General features: G+C 40.7%; 1 protein-coding gene across 8 annotated transcripts in view; it reads right to left on the bottom strand.

Moving 5' to 3' along the window:
• PLEKHM3 (pleckstrin homology domain containing M3) overlaps positions 1-27,574 on the bottom strand; it is a 181,597-nt gene that overhangs the window by 27,372 nt on the left and 126,651 nt on the right. For 6 of the 8 annotated variants that reach the window (XM_036318702.1, XM_036318700.1, XM_036318698.1 and 3 more), the window contains exon 7: positions 12,339-12,496. In XM_036318702.1, coding sequence (XP_036174595.1) covers positions 12,339-12,496 — 158 coding nt within the window. Of the gene's footprint in view, positions 1-8,078; positions 8,122-12,338; positions 12,497-27,574 lie in introns of those variants that run through there. The other 2 variants (XM_036318704.1, XM_036318710.1) reach the window with 2 other exon arrangements.

Below are 27,574 nucleotides of genomic sequence, written 5' to 3' on the forward strand. Positions count from 1 at the left end.
GGTTAAATCAGTTCAAATTAGTGGTTTCCAGTGTTTCCACTGCAGTCTTTGGAAACCATCGACCATCACCAGAAGTACCCGAGACTAGTGAAAGGTAGGCAGTGGAGCCTTTTGCCCTCCCAAGATGGTTTGTGGGTCCCTCAAATTTCAGGCTAGTGTTCTGACAAAAAGAGTGAGGCAGAAAGAGTACTACACTGGATTCAGCAGCCTGAATCTTCCTCTAGCGATGGCTATGGTTTTGGGTGGGGATGCTGACCTTGATGGGGGTTAAGGGTTGGAAGTGGGGTTGGGGGAGGGGAGCGTGTTATAGGGGATGGGAGAGTGATTGCTAAGTTCCCTCTGACTCTACAAAGGGTCTGTGCTCTGATATAAATTCAGTCCAAATACCAACTTTTGTACAGAGTGTGAACATCTATGGGCTGGGCCTTTATCTCCATTTTAAGTGTTTTGAAGGCATCCCGAACTGAACAGAGTTTATTGATGGTAGCTATAGGCAGCATATGCAGATGTTTCCTGATGCAACATTGAGTGTTTTAATATTCAGAATGCTAAAGGGGTTTAAGAAAATTATGATAACAGACACTAGATATTGCAATAAAACCAAAAAGGATTTTTAAAAAAACAACTTTAAGAAGATATTACCACTTGTACTCCCATAATTAGTTGGATGAAAAAAGTCTCAAAATATCATAAACATATACCGACAAAACCAAGATACGATTGTATCTTTTGTAGTTCTAAAGCATAAAACAGTTCATTTCAGAACATACTGCTCAGTCTGAAAAGTCAACATTTTTTTGTATGCAAAGGTAAATACTCCTTCTCTTGTCTATTGTGTATTTCAGGTTACTTATTTACAGTCCCATACGGCAGGAAAAAGCACACACTAAAAAATGACCTAAGAGATGTTCTGAAAATTAGATTATCTGAGTAGCTTAGCAAAGCTCATATTTTTGACATTAAAGTTTCCACTGGGCCAGTAAAACACATCTGTCCCTAACATGCTGCGTTGTCACTCATTCAATAAAGTCACATTACCTTGGTAATGTCTACATTGAAGTAGACAGTTTCCCTGGAATTAGTTTAGAAGCTATTTAAAATAAAAGAAAAAAATGTTAAGTACAGATTTGAAGAACTAAAACAAAGCAAATTCTTCATTTATTCATGGGCTATTTATTGAGCATTTACTATGTGGTATTCTAGATGAAGAGGATGGGGCAGTGAGCAAAACAGACAAAGCCAGTTTCCTCAGGAAGCTTATAATTTCCAAATGGACTGACTCACAATTTCAATTTCTATCTTACTCCCTCTGGGTGAATTCTGGCAAAAACCAGTCAACTTTACTGAAAACACTATGACAAACTATCAAAAAGACTAATACAAAATGCTAAGCAATGAAACGGAAGTAAAGCTCTTACTCCTTTGGTCAGTTGGAGCTTAAATCAGTGCCACGAGCCTGGGGTGCAGACCCAGAGGCGGTGGCTCATCAGAGGTCACACCGCCAGTTAGTCGCAGAGTCAGGAGTGACACGCAGACTTCTTCATTCCTAGGCCAGTGAGCTTTCTGTGGGCTAGCCTGCCTTTATTTATTAAAAGGATCTTACTGATTTTAGAGCCAATTAATTGTATCTTTGCCAGTAAAATAAAAGTTTATAAATGAAATGTGATTATTCTCCTGGATCTGATATGAAGTGACAAAAAAGCTGGATGTACAATTATGTATTTAATATGATTTCAAGTTGACTAAACAAAATACATATATATGTATATCTATAATAATAAAAGCGTAATATGCTAATTAGACCAGACAGCCAAACAACCTTCCAGATGACCTTCCGGCCTCTAGTATGCATACATATATTAGAGAAACTTTCTTTATACTCTTGTGTACTTTTCAAACTTTTCATAATGAACATCAGTTAATTTTATAGTTAGAAAGTTGAAATACGAGTGAAACAATGGTGAACATTTCCCCCTCCAACAAAAAATTAGGTTGTCTAAAATGTTTAGAGGTAAGATGATGAACACAATATTAGCCAGACACCTAATTAGATGCCTGGTAAGGAATGTGTCTAGGTGGAGATGACAGCCATCTATTCAAGTGACCAAATGGTTTCAAAAAAACAATGGTGGCCTCGCCAGCTAAGACCGTGTTTATAAACGCACCGTATTTATCAAGGGGCTTAATGGCATAAAAGGTCAGGCCAGTCCTGAGGGTTTCACAAAAGTCTTGTCTGTGTGAGACATTCCGAGACATTTTGACACGTGAATGTAGGAGCCACTGGGCCAAGGTGAAATGTTATTTACCAAGTTCCTCTGTGACCAAAGTTTAAAAGCCAAAAAAACTAGCATGTGCTAGAGTTTTTATCCAAGAAAACCTTCACCGACACAAATACACAGAAGAGCGGGTAGTCGTAGGGCCTAAGAGTCGAATCCCATCCCGGTCAGTCACCAGCCTGCGCTGCCACAACATCTGGGAGCTCTCAGCCTGATTCTCTCCTCTCCGAATGCCTAGCTGCTCTCCACACGCCCCTCCGCCTCTGTCCCTTTCTGATTCTAGAACACAGGCAGGAGTCCTGTCTCCCACCCCTGGTGTTAGAGGGCCCTGGAGAAATGCCTCAGTGTGCCCCCCTTCCATACCAGAGGGAGGAAAGAGCACGGGGATGGAGACTCCTGCTTCCTCCGCCACGGCCCCACTCCCTCTCGCTGCTGCGCGGATCCCACACCTCATTACAACGCTCACGGAGTGGCTGCCTCCCAAGAAAAGCCACAGAAAGGAAATATCATTAAAAAAGTGTATATGCTTAAGGGAAGCCGTTCCCTCCCTTAAGCCCGGGCCGAGCCAAGGCTGTTGTTCTCTATTGTTGAACAGGATGTGACAGGACTGCCAAGCTCTGCCCACAAACCTGCTAATTAGATGCCCTGACAGTGTTTGTTTTGGAGCCTTTCCCAACAAAGGAATGTGTCAGGCTGATTAGTGAGAAAAGGGTATGTAATGTATGTGTACTCTAGTCCAGATGAGGGCATAATCCAGGTATTCAGTCTGTTTGCGCAAGGACTCACAGCAAAACGGAGGCTGAGCAAATAGGAAGCCACAAGGACAGACCAGCTTCTGGGCAATGCTCTCAATCCTCCTTTCGAGTTTTGTTTTACTGCCCCCGCCCCCACCGAAAAAATTCCTGCCTGAACATGAAGCTCTCGTTCAAAAAGTGACACACTGGAACTGGCTCCCCAGAAAAATGGAAGAGCCTTTGTCAGGTTGCTGGCAAATCTGGGTGTTGATGATTTTCTAGGCACATAAATAAGCGACAACTTTAGGCAAAGCCACCTCCACAAATTAAAGGGAATGAGGGCCACAGAAAACACAGCTCTGCAGGGACTGTTCAGGTCGAGCTGAGAAAACGGTGCATCTCAGCATCCGCCAAGGGAAGAAGTCATTCTGTAGTTTACAAGAAAGCAGTTTCTTTCTCTTTTGAAACAAACCTTTACAAGGTTTGACTACAATTAGCTGTCGGAAGCTTCCTGTGTACATGAAGCTCCGAGGAGGGCAGAAAGTGCCAAGGCGAAGAACAAAGTCCGTGCCCCAACAAGTCCAGGTCCTCAGGGGCAGGTGGTAGGGATTGCAGTGAAATGCACAGTGACAAAGACCGATTCATAAGGTCAGGTGTGTTCGGAGGAAACCCCATGTTCTTCAGTGCAAGGTGGACGATTCCGGAGCTGGCCAGTTCTTTGGAGACCTTCTTTCTCTGCCCGCTAACTTGACAATGCAGGTTTTAAAAATAACACAGATAAGCCCTGTTGGAAACTCACTTGCTATGGACTTTCCATGAGACCAATGTTCGTGTCCACCAGAGAGGTGTAGGAAATGTTCTTGGAATGTGTGCCGGTTTGATGTGGTGTCAGAGTATGTGAACTCGATTGGGGACAGTCTGGTGCCAATAAGTTCAAGGTCCTGAGGGCAATGGCTATTTCTCGGAGGCAGGGAGGGCGTGGCCAAGTATTGTGCACAAGGAAAAACTGGCAGGTAATGCTCAGTCTGCTTCTCTAGAACCCAGTGCTTTAAGAACTTACACGCATATATGCATGACCCACGGGCACGGACAGTGGTGTGGTGAAGGCCTGGGACGGGAGGAGGGACCGGGAAGAGGGAATGGGAACAAAGGGCACATCTGTATGACTTTCAGCAATAAAGATAAATGTTTAAAAAACCCACATAACCCTTTCAGAAGAGTGGCCACTGAGCTGCAGATGCCCCCAACACTGGGAGAACCCTCTGTGGATGCCTTCCCTCCGGCAAGTGAGTGCTGTTGACCTGGGCCCATGGTCGGCAAACTGCGGCTCGCGAGCCACATGCGGCTCTTTGGCCCCTTGAGTGTGGCTCTTCCACAAAATACCATGTGCGGGCATGCACGTACAGTGCGATTGAAACTTCGTGGCCCATGCGCAGAAGTCGGTATTTTGTGGAAGAGCCACACTCAAGGGGCCAAAGAGCCGCATATGGCTTGCGAGCCGCAGTTCGCCGACCATTGACCTGGGCGGCTGAGGCTGGTGCCCAAGAAATACTTTAATGGTAGGTTAGTTGCTCCAACCTTCTGGGTAAAGCTGTAGTGTTGCTTCAGACTTTTACCATGCTCCTCTATCTTTGCAAGTATTTCCCCCCCGAGTTGTACTGAGATAAAGTTGACATATAACGTTGTACTAGTTTCAGATAAACAGCATAATGATTTGATATGTGTGTATATTGTGAAATAATCCCCACAATAAGTTTAGTTTACATCTATCACCACACAGTAGTTACACATTTCTTTTTCTTATGATGAGACCTTTTAAAATCTACTCTCTTGGAATCTTTCAGATCTGGGACAATATTGTCATCTTTAGTCTCTGTGCTGTACATTACAACCCAGAACTTACCTTATAGCTGCAAGTTTGTACCTTTTGACCATTTACACCCGTTTCGCCCACCGCCTGCCTCTGGCAACCACCAATCTTTTCTCTGTATCTGAAGTTTTGTTTCTTTGGTGTATGTGTGTATTGTTGTTGTTTTAGATTTCACAGATACGTGAGATCATATAGTATTTGTCTTTCTCTGATTTACTGTGCTTAGTGCAAGCATTTTAAACGCTAACTAATCAGGTTATTTAAAAAACTTTGTCTGTGTTCTTAATGAGTGCTCACAATATATTTGGGAGAGCTGAACCAAACAGTAAATTTTTATGGGATGCCTAGCATATATGTAACACACCAAATTCCGTGTGAAGTATGGCCACATTCAAATACAGCCGACGACGGCACAGGGCTCAGAGAGTCTTGGGTGTTTTCCCTATTGGGAAACCTGGGGGGATGATTTGTATGTCACATGAAAAAGTCAACAGAGCGAATGCGTCAGGCAGAAAGGATGGCGCTGGTCCACGGGAGCTGGCACATTCTGTGAGTCCCATGTTAAAATGCGCTCTGGGTGTTTTTAAGAGGAAGTCTTTATGTGCTTGGGATCTGGACACGTTTCAAGATTCAGGAATGCCATCTTCCAGGGAGGTGTGAAGCAGCATTATGCTCTCAATAACGAGGGAGGACTGGTGATCTGCAGAGGTGCCAGGAAGCAAGCTGCTGGATGGGAGGCAACTTAAGGATTAAAAAAAGTCTATGTTCCGGGTCATTTTGTGGATTTATTTGACTTTCTTGCTTCTCATCATTCTCCCTTACATCTTAGAGCAGTACCAGTCTAACCTTCTGATTCCGAATTATGGAAAGTTAGAGGTCTGGTTTCTTATTCTCAACCAGGGAGGGCCCGTGTTGTCATTTCTGTTTGGTTAGGACGTGGAACTTTCTCTCTGTGTTCGCAGAATGCTTCTCTCTCCTAATGCTGGACTTTGGCCTTCGTCCTCTAGGAGGGCAAATGTTGGATGAGTCTTAACTCAGTCTGCAGCTCTGGGTCTTCCTATTGTATTTAAAACCTTGAGATTTGGCTTTTAGAGTTCTCCTACTTAATTTGAGAGGTATGTATTTAACTTACGCTTGAGAAGAAGGAACATCCCCAGGGAAACTGTCAATGTTACCTTCAGAACGGAGGGGAGGTGGTAGCCCTGACTAAGGCAGCTCCCGGGCCCCCTCGCCAGCCGCCAGCGGAGCCGCCAGGGAGGCTTGCTGGGATCTCCTTCCCCACCCAACCCGGCTGGCTCAGGGCTCGAAGTGTAGAAACTTCCACGGTGCCAAATAAAAGAAAACTCAAAGTAAGTTTTGGGGGAAGCTTCTTTAATGAGAGGCACACAGTCCCATTCCTACCCCCACTTCCACCCCCAACCCCCCAATTTCTTTAGGAGGTATGCTTGCAAACATGGTTTGAAGACTACAGGTCCAGAAGAAACAGTGATGTATAAGGAAAAAAAGTTCTATATGTTTGGGTTCAAGTTTTGGCCTTATCTCTTGGGCCAAGGTAATCACCTTCCCTGAACCTGCGTTTCCTTGTTATTAAAATGAAGGTCAAACTTCCCTCACACCACTGGCATAAGATTAAGTGAGGGATGTAAACTGCTAGCATTAGGATTAGTAAGTATTGGTGCCAGGCCCTCTACAATCCCAGAACAGTCTCTTCATTTGCTGGAGATAGTGTTCTGAAAATTACTACTAAGGCTCTATTTTTTTTTTTTTTTTTTTTTATTATTAGTTAAGGTATTACAAATGTGTCCTCATCCCCCCCATTAACCCACAACCTCCCCCCCACACACACTCATGCTCCCATCCCCCTGTTGTCCATGTCCATTGGTATGGCTTATATACATGTATACAAGTCCTTCGGTTGATCTCTTCCCCTTACCCCCGCCCTCCCCTACTTTCCTTCTGGGGATTGATAGCCTGATTGCTGTTTCTCAGTCTTTGAGTCTGTCCCTTTTCATCAGTCTATGTTGTTCTCTATAATCCACAAATGAGTGAGATCATGTGGTATTTATCTTTCTCTGACTGGCTTATTTCACTTAGCATAATGCTCTCCAGTTCCATCCATGCTGTTGCAAAAGGCAAGAGTTCCTTTTTTTTTACCGCAGCATAGTATTCCATTGTGTATATGTACCACAGTTTTCTAATCCACTCATCTGCTGATGGGCACTTAGGCTGTTTCCAAATCTTAGCTATGGTGAATTGTGCTGCTATGAACATAGGGGTGCATATATCCTTTCTGATTGGCGTTTCTGGTTTCTTGGGATATATTCCTAGTAGTGGGATCACTGGGTCAAATGGGAGTTCCATTTTTAGTCTTCTGAGGTAGCTCCATACTGTTCTCCACAGTGGCTGCACCAGTCTGCATTCCCACCAGCAGTGCAGAAGGGTTCCTTTTTCTCCACATCCTCTCCAACACTTGTTGTTTGTTGATTTGTTGATGATAGCCATTCTGACAGGTGTGAGATGATAACGCATCGTCGTTTTGATTTGCATCTCTCGTATAATTAGTGACTTTGAGCAGGTTTTCATATGTCTTTCGGCCTTCTGTATGTCCTCTTTCGAAAAGTGTCTATCTAGGTCCGTTGCCCATTTTTTTATTGGATTGTTTATCTTCCTTTTGTTAAGTTTCATGAGATCCCTGTAAATGTTGGAAATTAAACCCTTATCGGTGGTATCATTGGCAAATATGTTCTCCCATGTAGTGGGTCTTCTTGTTGTTTTGTTGATGGTTTCCTTTGCTGTGCAAAAGCTTTTTATTTTGATGTAGTCCCATTTGTTTATTTTCTCTTTAGTTTCCATTGCCCTAGGAGCATTATCAGAGAAGAAATTTCTTCGGCATATGTTTGCGATTTCGCTGCCTGTGGACTCCTCTAGTATTTTTATGGTTTCCCGTCTTACGTTTAAGTCTTTTATCCATTTTGAGTTTATTTTTGTGTATGGTGTGAGTTGGTGATCTAGTTTCATCCTTTTGCATGTATCTGTCCAATTTTCCCAACACCATTTATTGAAAAGACTGTCTTGACTCCATTGTATGTTCTTGCCTCCTTTGTCGAATATTAATTGGGCATAGTGGTTTGGGTTGATTTCTGGGGTCTCTATTCTATTCCATTAATCTATATGTCTGTTCTTGTGCCAGTACCAAGCTGTTAAGGCTCTATTTTAAATTACACATTTGTGACGTTTCCTCCTGTATAACAATTAATTTAACAAGGAAAAAAAAGTCTGAAGAGTTGACCAATGTTTGATAGATGGTCTTAATCAAATAAGGATGTTAAAACCAAGGATAGTGGAATACTAAATACCTAAATCAGTGCTTGAGAGTCCGAGAGAGCTCTCTAATGCTCTTAGAAACTATGGAACTTCTTTTTCATCTGCAGTGTGCATCATTCCTGTTGATGACACACCACCTGTGGGAGCTTCGGGTTCACACCCTGGCTGTGGCTTCTCCCACACTTCAATACAACCTCCTCATGGCTTGGCGAGCGTCTCTCCGACTGGAGACTGCCAACTATTCATGAGCAAGGAGCACGCCATGTTCACGAGCCTAGCCCGATGCACAGACACAGCGCACTCAATAAATCGCGTCATGAAAGAATCGGATAGTAGTTCTAATGCTTGTGGAATTTTTAAAAACTGAATTCAGTTTCAGTTCAATGATATCTGGATCTCAAAGGATGTTCTGAGGACACGGAGGGGCTGAATTTAGCAAGCTGGGCAAGGATATGTGTAGTAAGAAATTCACTACATACTTCATTTCTGTGACTTTTTTTTTTTTTTAATCCTCACCCGAGGATATTTTTCCATTGGTTTTTAGAGAGAGGGAAAGACAGAGAGAAATATCAATGTGAGAGAAACACATCGATTGGTTGCCTCCTGCACTTGCCCCGACCAGGGCCCGCGCCGGGGAGGAGCCTGCAACCGAGTTCTGTGCCCCTGACCAAATGGAACCTGGGCCCTTCAGTCTGCAGGCCAACGCTCTAGCCACTGAGCCAAACTGGCTGAGATTTTTACACATAGCTGTTTACACATGTTTTCTTATGGAAAATTTCAGACATACTCAGAAGTAGAGAGAAGAGTATAATAAACCTTTGTATACCTATCACCTAGCTTCAACAACGATCAATCTTTCATCCATATCTGTCCCCTCTCTCCCACAGTCAGACTATTATGAAGCAAATCCCAGAGACCATCCGACTTCATCCACAAAGATTTCAGTTACATAGAGATTTAACAATTTACCCTCCTTACTCAAATTTATTTTTATTTATCACACTTATTAACTTAGCACATCTTTATGAACGTTTTACATCTGCAATTCTATTTCTGGTTAAAGTTTCTTTTACTAAATCTTTTATTAGTGTTTCTTTCTATCCTTTTCTATAGACTTGTATAAACCGCTCCCAGTGTTTAACTGGAAACTGAAACATCAAGAAATAGCTCAACAGGTTCCTGAGAAGCATTATTATCCTGCAAGTCCAGGGAGGCGACTCAGATGGTTGTGCAAGCTTGGAGAGGTGCATCCGAGCAAGGGAGAAACTGAGGGTCCTCAACAGCATGAATTCTTTCCTCCTGGGTAAAGACCCCCAGGAGCCCACAGACATTTGTGCTGATGTCATTTTGGCTGTGAGTAACCAGCAACCCGGACTATGACCACAGCTACTTTAGAGGAGGTCTACCTTCAGGCTGTGATGCAGAACCACCTGGGGAGCCTTTGAAGGTAGAGATTCTCAGGGTTAAAAACAACCAGCAGGTCTCCCAGGAGAATCTGATGTGTAGCCCTTAACCCCTGTGCTGTTTAAGGATCAACTGTACCACATTTTATTTATCCATCCATCTACTGAAGAACATTTTGGTCATTTCCAGTTAAGGGTGATTATTTAAGCTGCTATAAATATCCATGTGCAGGTTTCTTTTGAGGGTATAAGTTACCAATTTGTGTTATTTAGAAGTACATTGTTTACTCCCCAAAATTTGGGGGTTTTCCAGGCATTTTTTTATTATTGATTGCCAGTTTAATTTCACTGTGGTCTGAGAGAATACTTTGCATGATTTCTATGCTTTTACACTTGTTCAGATGTGTTTTAAGCCCAGAATGTGATCTCTCTTGGTAAATGTTCCTAGTGATCATCACAAGAATGTGTATTCTGTTGTTGTTGATGAACCACGGGAATTGAGAAAGATGTCAATTGGATCCTGTTGACTGATAATGCTTTGCAGTTTAGCTATATGCTTACTGATTTTCTCTCTCCTGGTTATGCCAGTACTGATAGAGGGGTATTGAAGTCTCTAACTATAATAGTGAAGATATAATTGCATTGAATCTATAGATTGCTTTGGATAGTATGGACATTTTAGTGATGTTAATTCTTCCTATCCAGGAACACGGTATATGCTTCCATTTATTTGTAGGGAGGATAAATGATGATGGAAGGAGACTTCACTTAGGATGGTGAATACACAATACAATATACAAATGATGTATTGTAGAAGTGTACACCTGAAAACTATATAATTTTATTAGCCAATGTCACGCCAATAAAGTCAATAAAAAAGAAAAAAGGATGGGGATATATATCCCCATCCTTTTTTCTTTTTTATATATGTGTCTCCTTGCAGTTTTTTCAGTTTTTGCTTCATTGTTATGTCTTTTTGGGTAACTGACCCCTTTATCATTACATAATGCCCCTCTTTATCCTTGTATGAAGGATTGGTATTTTTTCTTTAAATATTCAACAAAATTCACTGGTAAAACCATTTGCCTTTTTTATGAGAAGATTTAAAATTTACTAATTCAATTTCTTTACTTGCTATATGTCTATTCATATTTCTATTTCTTCTTGAGTCACTTTTGGTAATTTGTCTTTTTAGAAATTTATCCATTTCATCTAAGTTGTTCAGCTTATTGATATGAAGTTGTTTATATGGTACTTCCTTATAATTCTTTTAATTGCTGTACCCTTTTTAATTCTTCATTTTGGGGAAAAAGTATACAATTCACTGATTTTCAGTGTATTCACAAGACCATGTAACTAAAACCATAATCTAATTGCAAAACATTTTTATCATCTCCCCAAAATATCCATATCCATTGGTAGGCCCTATTCTCTTTCCCCAAACCCTAGACAACCACTAACCTACTTTGTCTCTGTGGATTTGCTTATTTGGGACATTTCATATAATTAGAACATACAATATGTGGTCTTTCACTTAGCATAATATTTTCAAGGTTCATCCATATGGCAGCATGTATCAGCACTTCATTCCTTTTTACGCTGAATAATATTCCTTACGTGGACATACCACATTTTGTTTATTCCCTCTTCAGCTCACGGACATTTATGTTGTTTCCACTTTTTGGCTATTATGAACATTTCTGTTCAAGTTTTTGTGTGGTGCACCTTCTTAATTAGCATAGAATCTCAAGGTTATAAGCTAAGTACCTAGCCACTCAGGAACCTGGAGGCTGGAGAGTGTGTTTTTTGTCTTTGTGTTTATGTGTCTGTCTTTCTATGTGTGGGAACGACCCAAGTTCCTGGATGTTTACAAAGAGTCTTCGGGTTTAAGAAGAAGCCAGAAGGGCTGCGTCAACTCTTAATATCTTAACTCTGCCCTCCACGCTTCAGCTCTCCCTGGCTCCATGCCTCACCTTCTGTTCCGAACCACAGTGTAAGTGAGGCCTGCAGTGTGGGAAATGGACCATGACATGCATGCCCCAAAAAGCCAGTGTACATGCACAAAAAATGTATATTTCTATCGTGCTTTTCAGATAAAAGGAAAAGTGATATGTATCATTTTGTGATTCAAGAAAAGCAATGGTAAAAACCCTGCTCTCAAGTTAGTGGGAGGGAAAAATCATCTATCCATCAATAGATGTGATGATGCCCAAATATTACTTTGGTTAGAAAAACAATCCCACATAAACTCCCACTTTTCTCTCTTTTGGTCCTCAAACTTTCATCACTATACGCAGTGCCTCTGTGGATAAAAGCATGCGGTGAGCCAGGCAGCTGCTCACCGGTGTCTTTATTCCTAGTAATCCATCCGTTTTGGCCTTCCTCTGAGACTCTTCCCCATCATCTGTCACTTGGCCCTGAAATGGTTGTGAGGATTCTTCCTCCCCCGTCTTTGTTCTAAAATTGAATCTGAACACTCTCTGTTACCTAATAAGGCAGAGCCAGGCAATGTTTCTTTGCAACTCTGTTATCTCATTCTGGATAAAGGTAGTGAGGTGAGTTGCAAAGAAATCTAGAAAACCAAAGGGTAAAAACATTCTCTAAGAATAAGGGAAATCTGATCCAGGATGAGACAAGAGATACAGTACTTGACTAAAAGTTGGTCTGATCTGGCCAAATAAGACTGCATGTGACACATTCAGGTATACGTTTATAAGACGAGATTCTGTACCTGCTTGTTGAAATATCTTCAAAAGGGTAGAGGATCTCTCCATTGTTGCAGATTTCACAGATGAACCCCTTCTGGCTGCAGAGACTGCAGCTGTACACGTGAGAGCTGGCGAATTTAATGACCTTGCCCAGGAATGGAGCCAGCTTTCCCTCTATTACCTGCAGGAAGAGAAATGGGACAGGGAACGTCACTGAGCACAGAAATCTTGCGGATGAGGAGAACTGGAATTCCTTTCCTCTACACAACAGGAAAACCTCTAATTATAATTTCTCAGCAACTCTGAGAAAGAAAAGACATAGTATTTTCGCTCCAAAAGAACCCTCTGGTTTAAACCACTGGAGGTTAGAAAATGAAGATGTTGAAACTTCTTTTGTATTCTTCTTTCTTTGTAGTGGGGTGTAAGGGATTGAAGACCAACAAACGGGGAGCCCCACTTGCATAGACCGACTCACAGTTATGGTGCGGTGTAAGAGGAATGCAGCGGGGTTCTGGGAATAGACTGAAAACAGCTAGGGTAAGTATGAATGCAGAACTTCATACTTTATGTTGTCTATCCAACAGTTCCTTTTCTCTGATGAATTAATAGGATAGTTTTTTCACTATCTCCCCCACGAACACAGAACAAATGTGGAAAAATAGGTTTCTTTTGCTGCTGACAAGTACCAGTATATTAATATAAAGAGGTTGCAAATTTGGCAGACAGAGGGTCATATTCAGCCTGAAGAGTTTTTTTTTTAAAAAAAAATCTCTTAGTGTTTTAAAGAATGAGCCATTTTAATAATTAGGAGCCTGGTTGAGCATTGACCTCTGAACCAGGAGGTCATGGTTCGATTCCTGGTCTGGGCACATGCTCTGGTTGTGGGCTCGGTCCCCAGTGTGGGACGTGCAGGAGGCAGCCGATCAATGATTCTCTTTCATCATTGCTGTTTCTATCTCTCTCTCCCTCTCCCTTCCTCTCTGAAATCAATCTATAATAATAAACGGGTAATATGCTAATTAGACCCGATGGCCGAACAGCGGAACAAACATCCGGATGACCTTCCAGACAACCATCAGGGACCATGCTATGACATCCACTGGCACCAGGCCAGCCAAGGCAGATGCAATGCAATTGGTCGGGGGCCAGGCCATTGCCCCATGCTCGCCCTGCAGAGGGAGGCCCAGGCCACGGACCTTCGAGGGAAGCCCAGGTCCCGGGTGACTGCTGGCGGCCAGAGGGAAGCCCAGGTCCTGGGTGCCAAAGGGAAGCCGGTGTTGGCAGCCTGGGGAAGGAAGGCCTACTCTTGCGCAAATTTTGTGCACTGGGCCTCTAGTAAGAGTATATCTAAAAAATAAATAAAAATAATTGGGAGATTTCACATAAAAATGCAGATTTGGGGTTTCTTTTGAAAAATCATTATATCTAGCAGAGCTAGGCCTGAACTCTAGCATGGTGATGATCCTGCCTGTGACAGGCAGCTTGCTCCCCCCGGAGCACGTGCCTCCCGTTGATAGCTGTCCCTGCCAGGCCCTTGTGTCTTGCATCTGCCTGCCTCCCACAGGGACCACACCTGTTGGCCTGCAAACAACCTGGTTTTTGGAACCAATGGTTAGTCTGACCCATCCTCACTTCTCTAAAATGGTGGGTTTCAAAGTGTTCAGCAGTTCGTGTACCAACAAGATAAAACCTGCCTTTATTTCTCTCTATTAGTGCAAATGTATATACATGATGATTTTAATAAGAAAAAAAGAAAGAAAATTTAATTTGAAAATATTTGGAAATAGCTGTAGACTTTCAAATGAATCTATAGTTTGAATGACAATAAGATAAAAATAACATCCAAGGGCAATGCATATCATACCTAAATGGAAATTACAGTGCCAAGGTGAATAAATTAGTAGTAACTAACATTTCGGAAATAAAAGACTGCAAGGAATGTAATAATGTGTTTTGCTAAAAATGAAGCTATTCATAATACTGGAAATAAAAACTTAAGTGGTTTTTAAAATATATATTTTTTTATTGATTTCAGAGAGGAAGGGAGAGGGAGAGATAGGAACATCAATGATTGGAGAGAATCATCGATCTGCTGCTTCCTGCACACCCCTACTGGGGATTGAGCGTACAACCTGGGCATGTGCCCTTGACTGGAATCGAACTGGGACGCTTCAGTCTATAGGCCTATGTTCTATCCACTGACCCAAACCGTCTAAGTCTGAAGTGGTTTTAAAGGTCACAGTATAATCTCATGATATTTTCAAAATAACAGTAGTTAACTCTAGGGAAGGGAAGAAGTGGGAAAAGCAAGTCTTTCACTTTGTATACAGTTGTCTTTTTGCATTTTTAAAAACAATGTATATCGTTTTGCATCAAGGTACAGAAAATGAACAGAAAAACCAGGTTTACTGCTTTAAAAAAGTGGATTTTTTTTTTCTTAATATAGAGGGTAGAAATTATGCTGGCTGTTTTTCTGTCAAGCAAGTCCATTTTCCATCCTTCTTTAACTTATTTTCCTCTCTATTACCTTTAGAAAGCCATAGATAGAGCTCTTTATTTTTATTTTCTCAAGGACCATTAACTTCGACAAACCCCAGCAAAGCGTACTCCTAATACCAACACATGATACACTTTCTAAGAAATAACCGCTACCAAATCATATACCCAACCACCAGTAAACACTTTCCAATGTGTCATAGGGTTATTTCTAAATTGTGGTGACAATACTTCAGTTCTACTTGGTTTTGCTTACATTACTATTTCCTAAACAACCAAGGTTAATGACACATTTAAAGAGAGGCGCAAACTATAGTCCACTCTGGGGAAAACATCGGGATGTAGAACAGTTCTGGAAACCAGGTGAGTAAACGCTGCTTGAAGGAACCCAGGGTGAGAAGAGAAGACCTTGGGGAGGACCTGACAGTTATTATCTGGGATCTAGAGGAGCAGACCAGGCGTCTTGTGCATAAAGCTTTCCCCATTTTAGATGATCTCCTTGAGGCAAAGGGTATGAGAATTTTGAAGGCTTTTGAAATAACTCACCAAACTTATTTAATAAGCTTAAAAAATTAATTTGGGGACTGATAGCTTTATAATATTTAGTCTTCTTATCGAAGAACCTGATCTATATCTCCATTTTATTACATTTTCATTTATTATAGTTCAATAAAAATTTGTTTTCTTTCCTTGTATATGCCACTCACACTTACTATATTTAGGTTATTTCCAAATTGAATTTTGTGTAATATGTTTTCTTATTAGCCATTGCTGGTATATTAGAATATATTGACATTTGTGTACACCTCATATGACTATATTTTACTGTATTTTCAGGGATGCAAAGCATTTTTAGGATATTCTTTTGGGTCTTCTGAAAGTAAAAACTGGTCCCTTCCTTTCTAATATTATACCTCTTATTTATGTTTCATGTCTTATTGCATCACTCAGTGCTCTTAACACAATATTAAGTAACGATGGTGTTAGAATCAAACTGGAAATTATGGAGTCTAGTGAGTGGTTCATTTTCTCCACCAGAAACGTATATATTATCATTCACCACATTTTATTGATTTCCTCTCTTTTTAAATTACAGCTTTAGTGAGATATAATTCACATACCATGTAATTCACCTATTTAAAGTCTACAATTAAATGGCATTTAGTTTATTCACAGAGTTGTATACTATAACCACCATCAATTTTTGAGCATCTCTTCAACTCTTCCAAAAAACCTTGTACCCATTAGTAATTACTCTCTTTCCCCTAAACTGCTCCCCAAGCCCTAACCAAGCAATAGTCTAGTTTCTGTCTCTGGATTTACCTATTTTGGACATTTCATATAAATGGAATGATACAATATGTGGCTTTTCACTTAGCTTAACGTTTTCAAGGTTCAAGTTGATTCTCTTCTAAACACCTCTAATGTAAGTCTCCTTTTTCCATCCTGCCCTACATTCGTATCTCTCCTATCAATCTTCTAATTTTATTTCCAGATGCCTGTCTTTTTCCTTTGATCTGACCATAATATATATACTAATCAGTTTTAGATACCACTTTCATCATGTATCATGTCTTCCCTCAAACCTTGGTGAATTCTTATTTTATCATTATTAAAAACTCTTCACTCATCATTTCAGATAATTATATTGAATTACTATGTCCCATGTTCTCCATACAAGAGTGAACTGGGTCAAACTGGAACTTACATTTTGCCTGGTGTGCAGGTGGTCTATACGCTGGTTCCACACTACCTATCCAAATTCATTTTCCATTTCTTACGATGTAACTTCTGTTGTGAGCAAATGTTTCCTCATGTAGAATATGCTTACTCTTGTTCTTGTGCCTTCACCATGTCATTTCCTCTGTCTGAAGTTTCGCTTCTCTTCTTAAACACTTTTTTAACTTCACCTAGGCTTCATGGCTCCGACCTATTCTGGCTTGATCTGGAAAGCCATCTTTGGCCACTTCACTGTTTGGATCTCTCGTGCTTCACATAAATTACTTTTACATCATGCACACCATGTAATGTAATATAAAACTTGATGCTGTTTTGTACTCTTTACTAATGCTTAACATGTGATTGTTTTGCTTATCCAACTGTTGATTGAATATATCGAAATGGTGAGCCTAACTATAAAATGGTGATTTTACTTAAAAAAAATGTAAATTTTATATGGAGTAACCTAAGAGAATGTAAATTGCTTGGAGGCAAGACTGAGTCTCATACTTGTCTTAAATATCTTATTTCTGCCAGGCACCTAAGTTCTTGATGACTGACCAAGGATGCTTTCTTGTCTTTTTCCTTGGCTGCAGTGGTTATATCTTAGGGCTGTTTTTGTGTCACAAATATTTTCAATCATTCTGCTGGGTGATTTAGGGAGGAGCATAAAGAGTGCATGGCCCTGGTGGAAGCTCAGCTATTCAGGGACTCCTTTGGCTTCTTTTCATTTGATTAATTGCTCTTCCTATTTGTCAGCTTAAGTTCATGGCCATGTTCCAAAGGGCTAAAGCTGCTGAAAGATTTCCTTCCAGAAAGTGAGGTAATAGTCTATGTTTTAGAATTTACAAACATATCTTTAATATTTCAGAAAGGAAAAGTTTATACTTATAATTGTCCAGGGATAAAGATATATTTAGAAGGTTTAAATCTTATCTTTGACTACAACTACTAGCAGCACTGGGAACCGGATCCAACTATTCTGGCTTCTCGTCTAGAGGTTTCATCACAACAAAGCAGTAGGTTCCAAATGTGACATCTCCAAGGGTTCTTTTAAAAAATCAAATATATTAATACAAATTTAAAAAAAGAAAATCAGATATATCTTTACTTTGGATAATTGTTTAAAAACAAAATTAAATGATCTGCCTCCCATCATCTGTTCCTGCCCCCGAGTCTTACAACTTCTAATCCCATTTCCTAGCCATCTTGGTGGGGGCTTAGGGTTAGGGCCATATTCCACAAACACCAGGAAGATGGCAGCCTTAAAGAAGAACAAAGCCCAAGGAGCTCCTACCCTTAGTTTCTAATGAGAATGAAAAGTAGAAAAGAACTATTAGAATGCCAATGGACCTGGGAAATGACTATGGCAAGGTCAAATGGCCAACATGAGAACAAGTACACAGCCTGAGGGAAGTCAGATTTGAGAGCTCTGTAGGTCATCCCTAAACTGGAGTGCATCCCTAGAGTGACAATAGTCCTCAGTGAGGCCCAGCATGGGGAACAGTCCTACAGCAAAAAGAAAACAGATTCCAAAAAAATTGAGACTAATGTAAGGAGCCTCTGGGGCAACTTCAAGCATACCAACATTCACATCATGTGGATCCAGTACGAAAAGAAAGAGCACAAGAAATTGGAAACCTATTTGAAAACTTAATGACAGAAAACTTTCCTAATTTGGTGAAGGAAATAGACATACAAGTTCAAGATGCACAGAGATTCCCAAACAAGATAAACCCAAAGAGGCCCACACCAGGACACATCATAATTAAAATGCAAAAGGTTAAAAACAAAGAGAGAATCTTAAAAGCAGCAAGAGAAAAGCAGTTAGTTACCTATAAGGGAGCTCCATAAGATTGTCAGTTGATTTCTGAACAGAAACTTCTCAGGCCAGAAGAGATTGGCAAGAAATATTTAAGGTAATGAAAAGCAAGGACCTATACCAAGATTACTCTACCCAACAAAGCTATCATTTAGAATAGAAGGACGGATAAAGAGCTTCCCAGACAAGAAAAAGTTAAAGGAGTTCATCACCACCAAACCAGTATTACATGAAATGTTAAAGGGTCTTCTTTAAGAAGTAGAACAAAGAAACAAAAGATAAAAATATGAACAATAAAAGGGCAATAGATACGTATCTATTAATAATTGAATCTAAAAAACAAAATAGCCCTGGCTGGCGTGGCTCAGTTGGTTGGAGCATCGTCTCATACACCAAAAGGTTGGGGGTTTAATCCTGGTCATGGCAAATGCAGTTGATATTATTCACATCAATGTTTCATTCTCCTCCCCTCTCTCTGCCTCTTTCTTTCTCTCTCTCAAATCAATAAAAACATATATATTCTCCAGTGAGGACTAATATAATAATAATAAAATAAAAATAAAGTAAATGAATAAGCAGAACAGAAATAGACTCATAGGTACAGAGAACATTTTGACGGTTACCACATGGGCGGGGGTTTTGTGGGGATGGGAGTAAAAGGTGAAGGGATTAAGAAGTACAAATTAGTTGTTATAGAATAGTCATGGGGATGTACAGTAGCACATAGGGAATATCCTATATAATAAAGAGCTAATATGCTAATTAGACCAGATAGCAAAACGACCTTCCTGAACAACCTTCTGGAACAACCAGTGGGTAGGGGGCGGGTGCGGGGCCATGAGGCAGCCGGGGCCACCAGGGCTGAGGTAGCCAGGGCTGTGAAGGCCTACTCTTGCACAAATTTCGTGCATCGGGCTTCTTGTAGTCAATAATATTCTAATATGTATGGTGTCAGATGGGTATGAGATTTATCAGTATAATTGCTTAGTAAGTTATGTAATGTCTAATCATTGAGATGTACACCTGAAACTAATATAATAATGCATGTCAACTGTAATTCAAAAATAATGAAAATGATTTTTTAAAAAGTCATAAGACCATTAACCAGGTGGTCATTTGGATATGTCATAAGTGATTGCAAAATAGGCCTCTGGATGAGGTTTCGTTATCCCTCTATTATTTTTCCCCAAAGTGCCTGCCTACATGAGCAAAATCATGACAAAGTAGTTAGCAGAATGCTTCCTCCACTTCCTCCATCTCCTCAACCCCCTGCACTCAACCTCCTTCACCTTCTCCATATTCCAAGTTGCCCTATCTTCTTGAGAAAAGGCAGATGTCTGAAACAGGGCAAAAGAGTTTGTGTCTGTTTTCCATTCAGCTGAATTTCTTGTACTAAGGAAGGTACTGGTCTGATTTTATTTACTTGGAGAGCATGCATATATGAGTATGTCAGAGGTATTTTAGTGACCGGGCATTCAAAGAACACACACTCCATTTGTAACTTAAAATGCTGTGTCCTCTTATTGCAAGTAGGATAAGGACAAACTGCAGCATCACACTGATACCTTCTTATTCTTCCTGATTTTGCTATTTTTCACTTTTGTGATCTCTCTCCGAATTCTGTTCACTCTATCATTTCAGGTACTTCTCCAGGAACCATCAAATATTACTTTCCATGCTCCAGCTAGCTGACAGACACACCAAATATGCTTCCCATGGAAGCTGCCTGGTTGAACTTCCAGTTCAGGGATACACACATTCATTCTCTCCCTCCCCCTCTTCTATTCTGGTCAAGATGGTCAGCATTGGAATTTGAGGCCTATGGCTTTCTTGCAGACTAAGACAACAGACTTTATTTGATTTGCTTTCTTGCAGACCAATCAAAAATTACAATTAAGTTAAAAAATAACCTAGTGCTGCCTTCTCCAAACCACAGTTTCAGAAACAGCTGCTTATTACTCATGTGTGGCACCAGGAAATTGCAGTGTCATGTTCAAGGTCTGCAGCCAATAGAGATCTGTGGGATTGGGAAATGGGCACAAATGATTCTTTTATGTCTGTTACCTTCACTCCCTTGGCACCACCACAGAATTCAAAATCTACAGGGGGAGAGAGACAGAGCACTAGTAACTTGGACAAGAAAAAAAACAAAGGAAAAGCTCTTTTTCATTGCATTCCTGTATGCATTGGCTAATTCCTTCCCCCTGATTTGTCACTTACCTTCCATGCGAATGCGAGCATTCCTCGGCCATTGTGCGGCATTTAGAATCTGGATGACTATTGGGAAGACTTTGATGAAGAGGCTGCTTGCACTTGACAAATGGCCCCTCCTCTAAAAGTCCAACCAAAAGACCCCATTCACAGAGCACAAAGCCACCTGCCACTCACTAGTAACAAGCTAGCTGATGACATGGAAGAATCAAAATGGTCACACATTGTAAAATGATTTCCAATATAATTCAGTTTGCATTTGCTTGGCCAGAGGCCTGTGGAAGTTGGCCCTCGCTATTTTCCCTGCTTGTCATTTCTCCGCATCGACGGGTGGGTACAATGAAATCTAGGGATCTAGGCCGTGCAAGTTCATGGAGAGTTAAGGAAAAACAGCCCGTGGACTCTGCTCAAGTTTGAAACCCTAACACACAGTGAGGATATTCTGAGTTCTCATTCAATTATAAATGGTACTCATCGTAATCATAAGTCCTTGAAATTGGAAAATAAAAAGCATAGGGGATTTTCCTATTTCAAAAAGTTTTGCTAAAACCTCATTTTCCCATAATTAACCTTTGAGCTCCTTATCGTGGCTCAATGCTGGGATGTTTGTATATAAACAGAAAACTGTCTTCTCTAATTAGCCGCTCCCCACCCCTCTTTACCCATCATGGAGCTGCTCTAACACTGCTGGGCTTCTGGCTAAGCAAGCGCTTCACTGAGGGTGGATTATGATGTCACCAATTAGCTCTTATCTGATCCTTTCCCAAAGGTGACAATTTCTACTTAGACTTAGGAAACTATGTGATAATTGAATTTTGAGTTGATGTAATTGGGTAGATTTGTGAGTGGTCATCAAATTACATTTTGCCTCCTGCTGGAAACTAAGTCTTAGGGAATGCAAGATAAAAGAATTTCAATTTTCTTCAGTTGTTGAGTGGCAAAGATGAACCCAAGAACATAAACTTCTTCTTTATTTTTTAAAACTTCATCCAAGGATGTTTATTGATTTTAGAGAGAGAGGAAAGGGGGCAGAGGGAGAGAGAGAGAGAGAGAGAGAGAGAAAACATGGATTGGTTGCCTCCTGTACTCCCCTGACCAGGGATCAAACCTGTAACCTAGGTATGTGCCCCGACCAGGAATTAAATCCGCAACCTTTTGGTATACAGAATGACACCCCAACCAACTGAGCCACCTGGCCAGGGTGAACATAAATTTCTTACTCATAAGAATATATGGGATGGGGGCTACTTCATATAGTTTTTCTGTACTACAGAGAGTGCCTTAAGGGGTGTGGCCTTGTCAAGGCACAGCCTCATGGAACTTCTGTGGAAGCATTTGCAGAGAGTGAAGTACAGTTACGTGATCCACATGTGCTGAGCTCCCAAACAGACCACATAGTCTGACATATCTGTGAAGGGAATGATTAAATTATTTTACATTGAGACAGTTCCAGAAAATTCTCATGGTACGGTCAACAGAATTTTACTTCTGTGTTGAATTCATTGGCCATATACCTGAAGTAAATCTGATTTAGGTCTCTATTCACTTTGGTCCTAGTTATGACATTATTGACTCATCAAACAGTAAACAAGGAAAGGCCCTGAGTGATCTTTTAAACTCAGCGTCCTTATGTAATAGGTGTATGAGAAATCTGAGGCCCAGAGTGGTCCTGTGAGCTGCCTAAGATCACCCAGCGGATCAGTGACAGACCCTGACTCCCCTCTTAAGCAGCCTTCACTGCTACAGGGAAAGGACTTTCCTAGGGCATCTGGGGTCAGACACAGCTCTAGGGTGTTGGCCTGAGAATCCTGACCCACCGTATAGAAATGGAAGATTTCTAAAACGGGCTCAGTCCCTAAATGGAAGCAAGATGTGCAGTCTAGATAGATCCAGGTTACAACCATAGTTTTGATCTGAACTGGATCTGCCTTTGGCTTATAGCAGCGGTTCTCAATCTGTGGGTCGTGACCCCTTTGGGGGGCGAACGACCCTTTCACAGGGGTCGCCTAAGACCATCGGAAAACACATATATAATTACATATTGTTTTTGTGATTAATCACTATGGTTTAATTATGTTCAATTTGTAACAATGAAAATACATCCTGCATATCAGATATTTACATTATGACTCATAACAGTAGCAAAATTACAGTTATGAAGTAGCAACGAAAATAATGTTATGGTTGGGGGTCACCACAACATGAGGAACTGTATTAAAGGGTCAAGGCATTAGGAAGGTTGAGAACCACTGGCTTATAGGAAGATTTACTGTCCAACCTATTTACTTCTAGTACAGAAATTCTCTTAAATGGGCACATCTTATGTAAATTCCTGAATATGAAGTATGATTCTGAAGAGCATTGATCAAACGACTGGGAAATCGATAAAGTAACACAAAACTGTGACAAAAATGGACTTAATATCAACATAAACGCTATTCTATTTACCAAAACTAGAGAAATGATTTTATTAAATGGAGAAGCAACTACAACTTGAAAAAAATAAGGCAAAACCAACAACTGCCTGTATGCATGTATGTGGGAGAAATGGAAGAAATATGGCTTTTCAGAGAAGACCTGCGCAGAGGCCAATGTAAGACCATTAACCGAAAAACAACAAAGACCCCCCCCCCCCCCCCCCCGGTTTAAAAGGGACAGAGAAATAGAGGAAAATAAAAGCAACATTCCCTGGTCATGTCAGATGACCCATTAGGAGTTAGGAGAGGCAGAAAGCAAAGAAGGGAAGGAGAAGCAGGGAAACGATGGAAGAAAAAAAAAAAGGTTAAGAAAAAGAAGGGGAAGGCAAGTCAGAAGCTCACAGAGAGGAAAAAGCCAGGATGCAGCTACCCGAGACCTGAAATGGTCATTAGAAACCTAGGCTTCTATTCCTAGGTGTGTCCCCTGAAAGCTGTGTGAGCCACTTCACTTCTCCAGGCCTGTTTCCTCATCTATGAAATCAAGTGATTGTACCAGGTCATTCAAAACTAGATGACCAGTAAGGATCCCTCTCTGTTCGAAAAGTCTATGATTTTGTGATTGACGAACAGGGGAAACATCAAAAGAAGCTTGTTGAATACCCCCAGGAATGTAGAAAGGGAATGTCTGGGGAGACAGATAAAAGGTGAGTTTAGCCAGACTAATTAGAAGATACCCAAGGACATTTTCAAAAGGAGTGAAATGATGTCACCATTGCTGAGTGCCATTCAAAGAGGACTTAATGCTTTTTAGGAATTGTCCGCTCACAGGTGTGCAACCAGACACCGGTTTTCCTGAAGAAGCTGGAAATCCCTTCCTTTCATTAATGCATTTAATTAGTGATCATGTTTAGATAGCACTTAGGGATGAAAAGTACAATATAAGTGCTCAACATTATTATTACTTAATCACTTTTATGAGACTAGCAATGCCAAAGATTAAATGGGAAAACAAAATAAGTTCCTGTCTAGAATGCTGTGATCTAATAAATAGCTGGGTCGCTGATGTGAGAAAAAGCAAGTCCTGCATATAAAGTGAGCGAGGCGCTTTATTAGCTTGCATGCCATTGTGTTAAGGTTGTCGGTAATTTGTATTCTTTGCCTCCAGGTGTCAACAAGCAGTAAACCACCACTTACACACAGCACTGATTATGATTTCACACATCTTGTTTTTCAAGAATATCATCTGCAGTGTTTGTGGCGTCTATATGCTGGGCAGCTGTATATCCAGGATATGGACTGAAATACACGTGGGAATTTAGTATACAATAAAAGTGGGGGAAATAAGTTAATAAATGATGGTGGGGCAGCTGGTTCGCCATGGCGGGGGGGGGGGGGGGCGAGGACGAGAAAGCTGAATCTCCAACTCATTCCATAAAAAATGTGATTCCAGATAAATCAAACATTTAAATATAAAAAGAAAACCATTTACAAAGTATTTTTAAAATGATAAAAAAAAGTATTAGAGAAAAATGTCAGAGAAATATTTACATGGGAGTAAATATTTTATAACCCTAGAAACCATAAAAGAGTGATGAATGTGAATATATAAAATTTAAAAGTTAGTACAATACAAAATAGCACTTGCAAAGTCATGTGACAGGAAACTGGGGAAAATATTTCCTATTTATGTGAAGAAGTGCTAATTTCCTTAATATAGAAAGAGCTCTTTCAAATTAATAAGAAAAAGATCAACAATATAATTTCAAGACAAGTTAATGAAATTAATAGGCAATTCACAAAAGCTACAAATGGCCAGTAACATAGAAAAAAGATGCTCAACCTTACTTACAATGGGAAAAAATACAAATTAGAGTAACCGTGTGAGGTTATATTTTATATTTTAGATTGGCTAAGATTAAAAATATCGTCAGTATGGAAAGTTAATGTGGGTGCAAGGCATTCCCAAGACACTCAATGAAAGTAGAAATTGGTCCTCCCTTTTTAGAAGGCAAGTGGCAATAGTATCAAACCGCAGAGCAGGCATACCCTTTGACCGGGCATTCTCATGTTAATGATTTTACACTACAGATACATTTACACACGTGCACAGGAAATGGCCGAGGGTGTTCACTGCAAGACTGGTTCTAATAGAGAAAACTGCACAGGTTAAACATTAAGGGAACTCTCAACCCTGCAGCTGATAAAAGCAAGAGGGTAAGCCTTTATGTGTACTGAACACGCTCATGGACTCACATGTCCACCGTATACTGTCCACTAGAAAAGGCAAGAGCAGAAAGGCAGGATAGTTTGATCCTATATGCAAAGGGAAAGAAAGTAAAAAAAACAAAACCCCACACTTAGAAATGTGTGGAAATGTGTGGAAGAAGACAGCAAGCTGGCTAGAGTTAACAGGAGCTACCGCTGCAAAGTGAAATGCAGGAGCGAGAAGGGGAGGTTTAAAAACAGATTTCTGTAATAAACTGGATAAGAAATGAAGACCAACAATTTTATTTACAATTGCATAAAAAAATAAAATAAAAATTCCCAGGAATAAATTTAACCCAAGGAGGTGAAAGACCTGTACACTGAAAACTATGACATTGCTGAAAAAAAATTGAAGACTACGCAAATAAATGGAAAAGATATTCCATGACCATAGACTGGAAGAATTAATATTATTAAGTGTCCCTACGACTGCAAAGCAATCTATATATTTAATGTTATCCCTATCAAAATAGCAAAAAAAACCCCAAAAAAACCCAACAACAACAACAAACAAAAACAATCCGATTAAAAAGTGGGAAGCAGATCTAAATAGACATTTCCCCCCCAAAAAAGACATACAGATGGCAAACAGCTACATAAAAAGGTGCTCGATGTCACCAGTCACCAGGGAAATGCAAATCAAAACCACAATGAGATTTCACCTTGCACCTGTTGCAATGGCTATGTAGAAAAGATAAATAAGTGTAGGTGAGGATGTGGAGAAAAGGGAACTCTTGTGCAATGTTGGTAGGAACGTAAATTGGGGAAGCCACTCTGAAAACAGTATGAAGTTTCCTCAAAAAAATCAAAAATAGAACTACCATATGATCCAGCAATTCCACTTCTGGATATTTATCTGAAGAAATGGAAAACACTAACTCAAAAAAGGCTTAGCATCCCCATGTTCACTGTAGCATTATTCACAATAGCCAAGATATGGAAACAACCTAACGTCCATGCTGGGCAATGGATGAAGACAATGTGGTATATTATACAGTGGAATAATATTCAGCCATAAAAAGAAGAAAATCTTGCCATTTGCTACAACATATGCAGATCTTAAGGGCATGATGCTAAGTGGAATAAATCAGACTGAGGAAGACAAATACTGTATGATCTCAATTCTATGTGGAATTTAAACACACACACACACACACACACACACACACACACAACCAAGCTCACAGATACAGAGAACAGATTGGTGGTTGCCAGAAGTGTCCGGGGGTGGGAGTGGGAGGTTGAAATGAGTGAAGCTGGTCAAAAGATATAAACTTCTGGCTATAAACTAGATAAGTCATAGGGATGTAATATACCACATGTTGGCTACAGTTAATATTGTATTGCATATTTAAACGTTGCTAAGGGATCTTAAAAGTTCTCACCAAAAGAGAAAAATTATTGTGTGGTGATGGATGTTAAGTAGACATGTGGTGATCATTTTGCAAAATATAAAAATACTGAACCAGCTTTTCCCTGTGGGAGCCACGGGCTTGAGAGGAGCGTGGCCTTTACTCCACACCATGGCGTGTGCTCATCCACTGATACCAGTGTGCTCCGAAAGGGGAGTCATCTGGCAAAATGTCACTGTGCCTGCTGCGTTCAAGGATCCATTCAACCAGATATTGGGAACTTTGTTCACACAACTTGTGTAAGAACACCAGGCAGGTCTATGCTGTCAGAGAACTGGCAGGTCATCAAGCCAGTGCTGAGTCTGGGGGTGCTGGCAGAGCTGCGCCTCGAGTTCCCAGAGTTCAAGGAGGTGGGACTCACCGTTCTGGCCAGGTGCTTTTGGAAATATGAGTCTTGAGGGGGGAGAGGCGCGTTTGCACTAACCAACATCTGGCGCCATTGGCACTGTCGCGTGAACACAACACAACATCAGTGTGCCATCGGCTTTGCCCTGGCTGCCTTGGCCTTCCCAACGTTGTCATGTCTAAAGGATGGTATTGAGGAAGTTCCTGAACTTCCTTGGGTGGCAGAAAATAACACTGAAGGCCACTAGAAGACCAAGGAGGCTATTTTGCTTCTTAAGAAATGTTTAAGGCCTGGAATGATAGCAAAAAGGTCTTTGCCTCTCAGTGAATGAGAGCTGGTAAGGGGAAAATGAGAAACTGTCGCCGTATCCAGCACAGGAACCTTGCTTCATCTATAACGAGGACAACGGTATCATGAAAGCCTTCAGAAACATCCCTGGAATTACTCTGCTTAATGGAAGCAAACTGAACATTTTGAAACTTGCTGCTGGTGGGCAGGTGGACTAAAAGTGCTTTCCGCAAGTTAGATGGTCCGTATGGCCATGCGGAGTAACTACACCTTCCCATGCACT

This window comes from Myotis myotis, unplaced genomic scaffold, assembly GCF_014108235.1.
Source record: "Myotis myotis isolate mMyoMyo1 unplaced genomic scaffold, mMyoMyo1.p scaffold_m19_p_8, whole genome shotgun sequence".
In the NCBI taxonomy this organism is placed as follows: Eukaryota; Metazoa; Chordata; class Mammalia; order Chiroptera; family Vespertilionidae; genus Myotis; species Myotis myotis.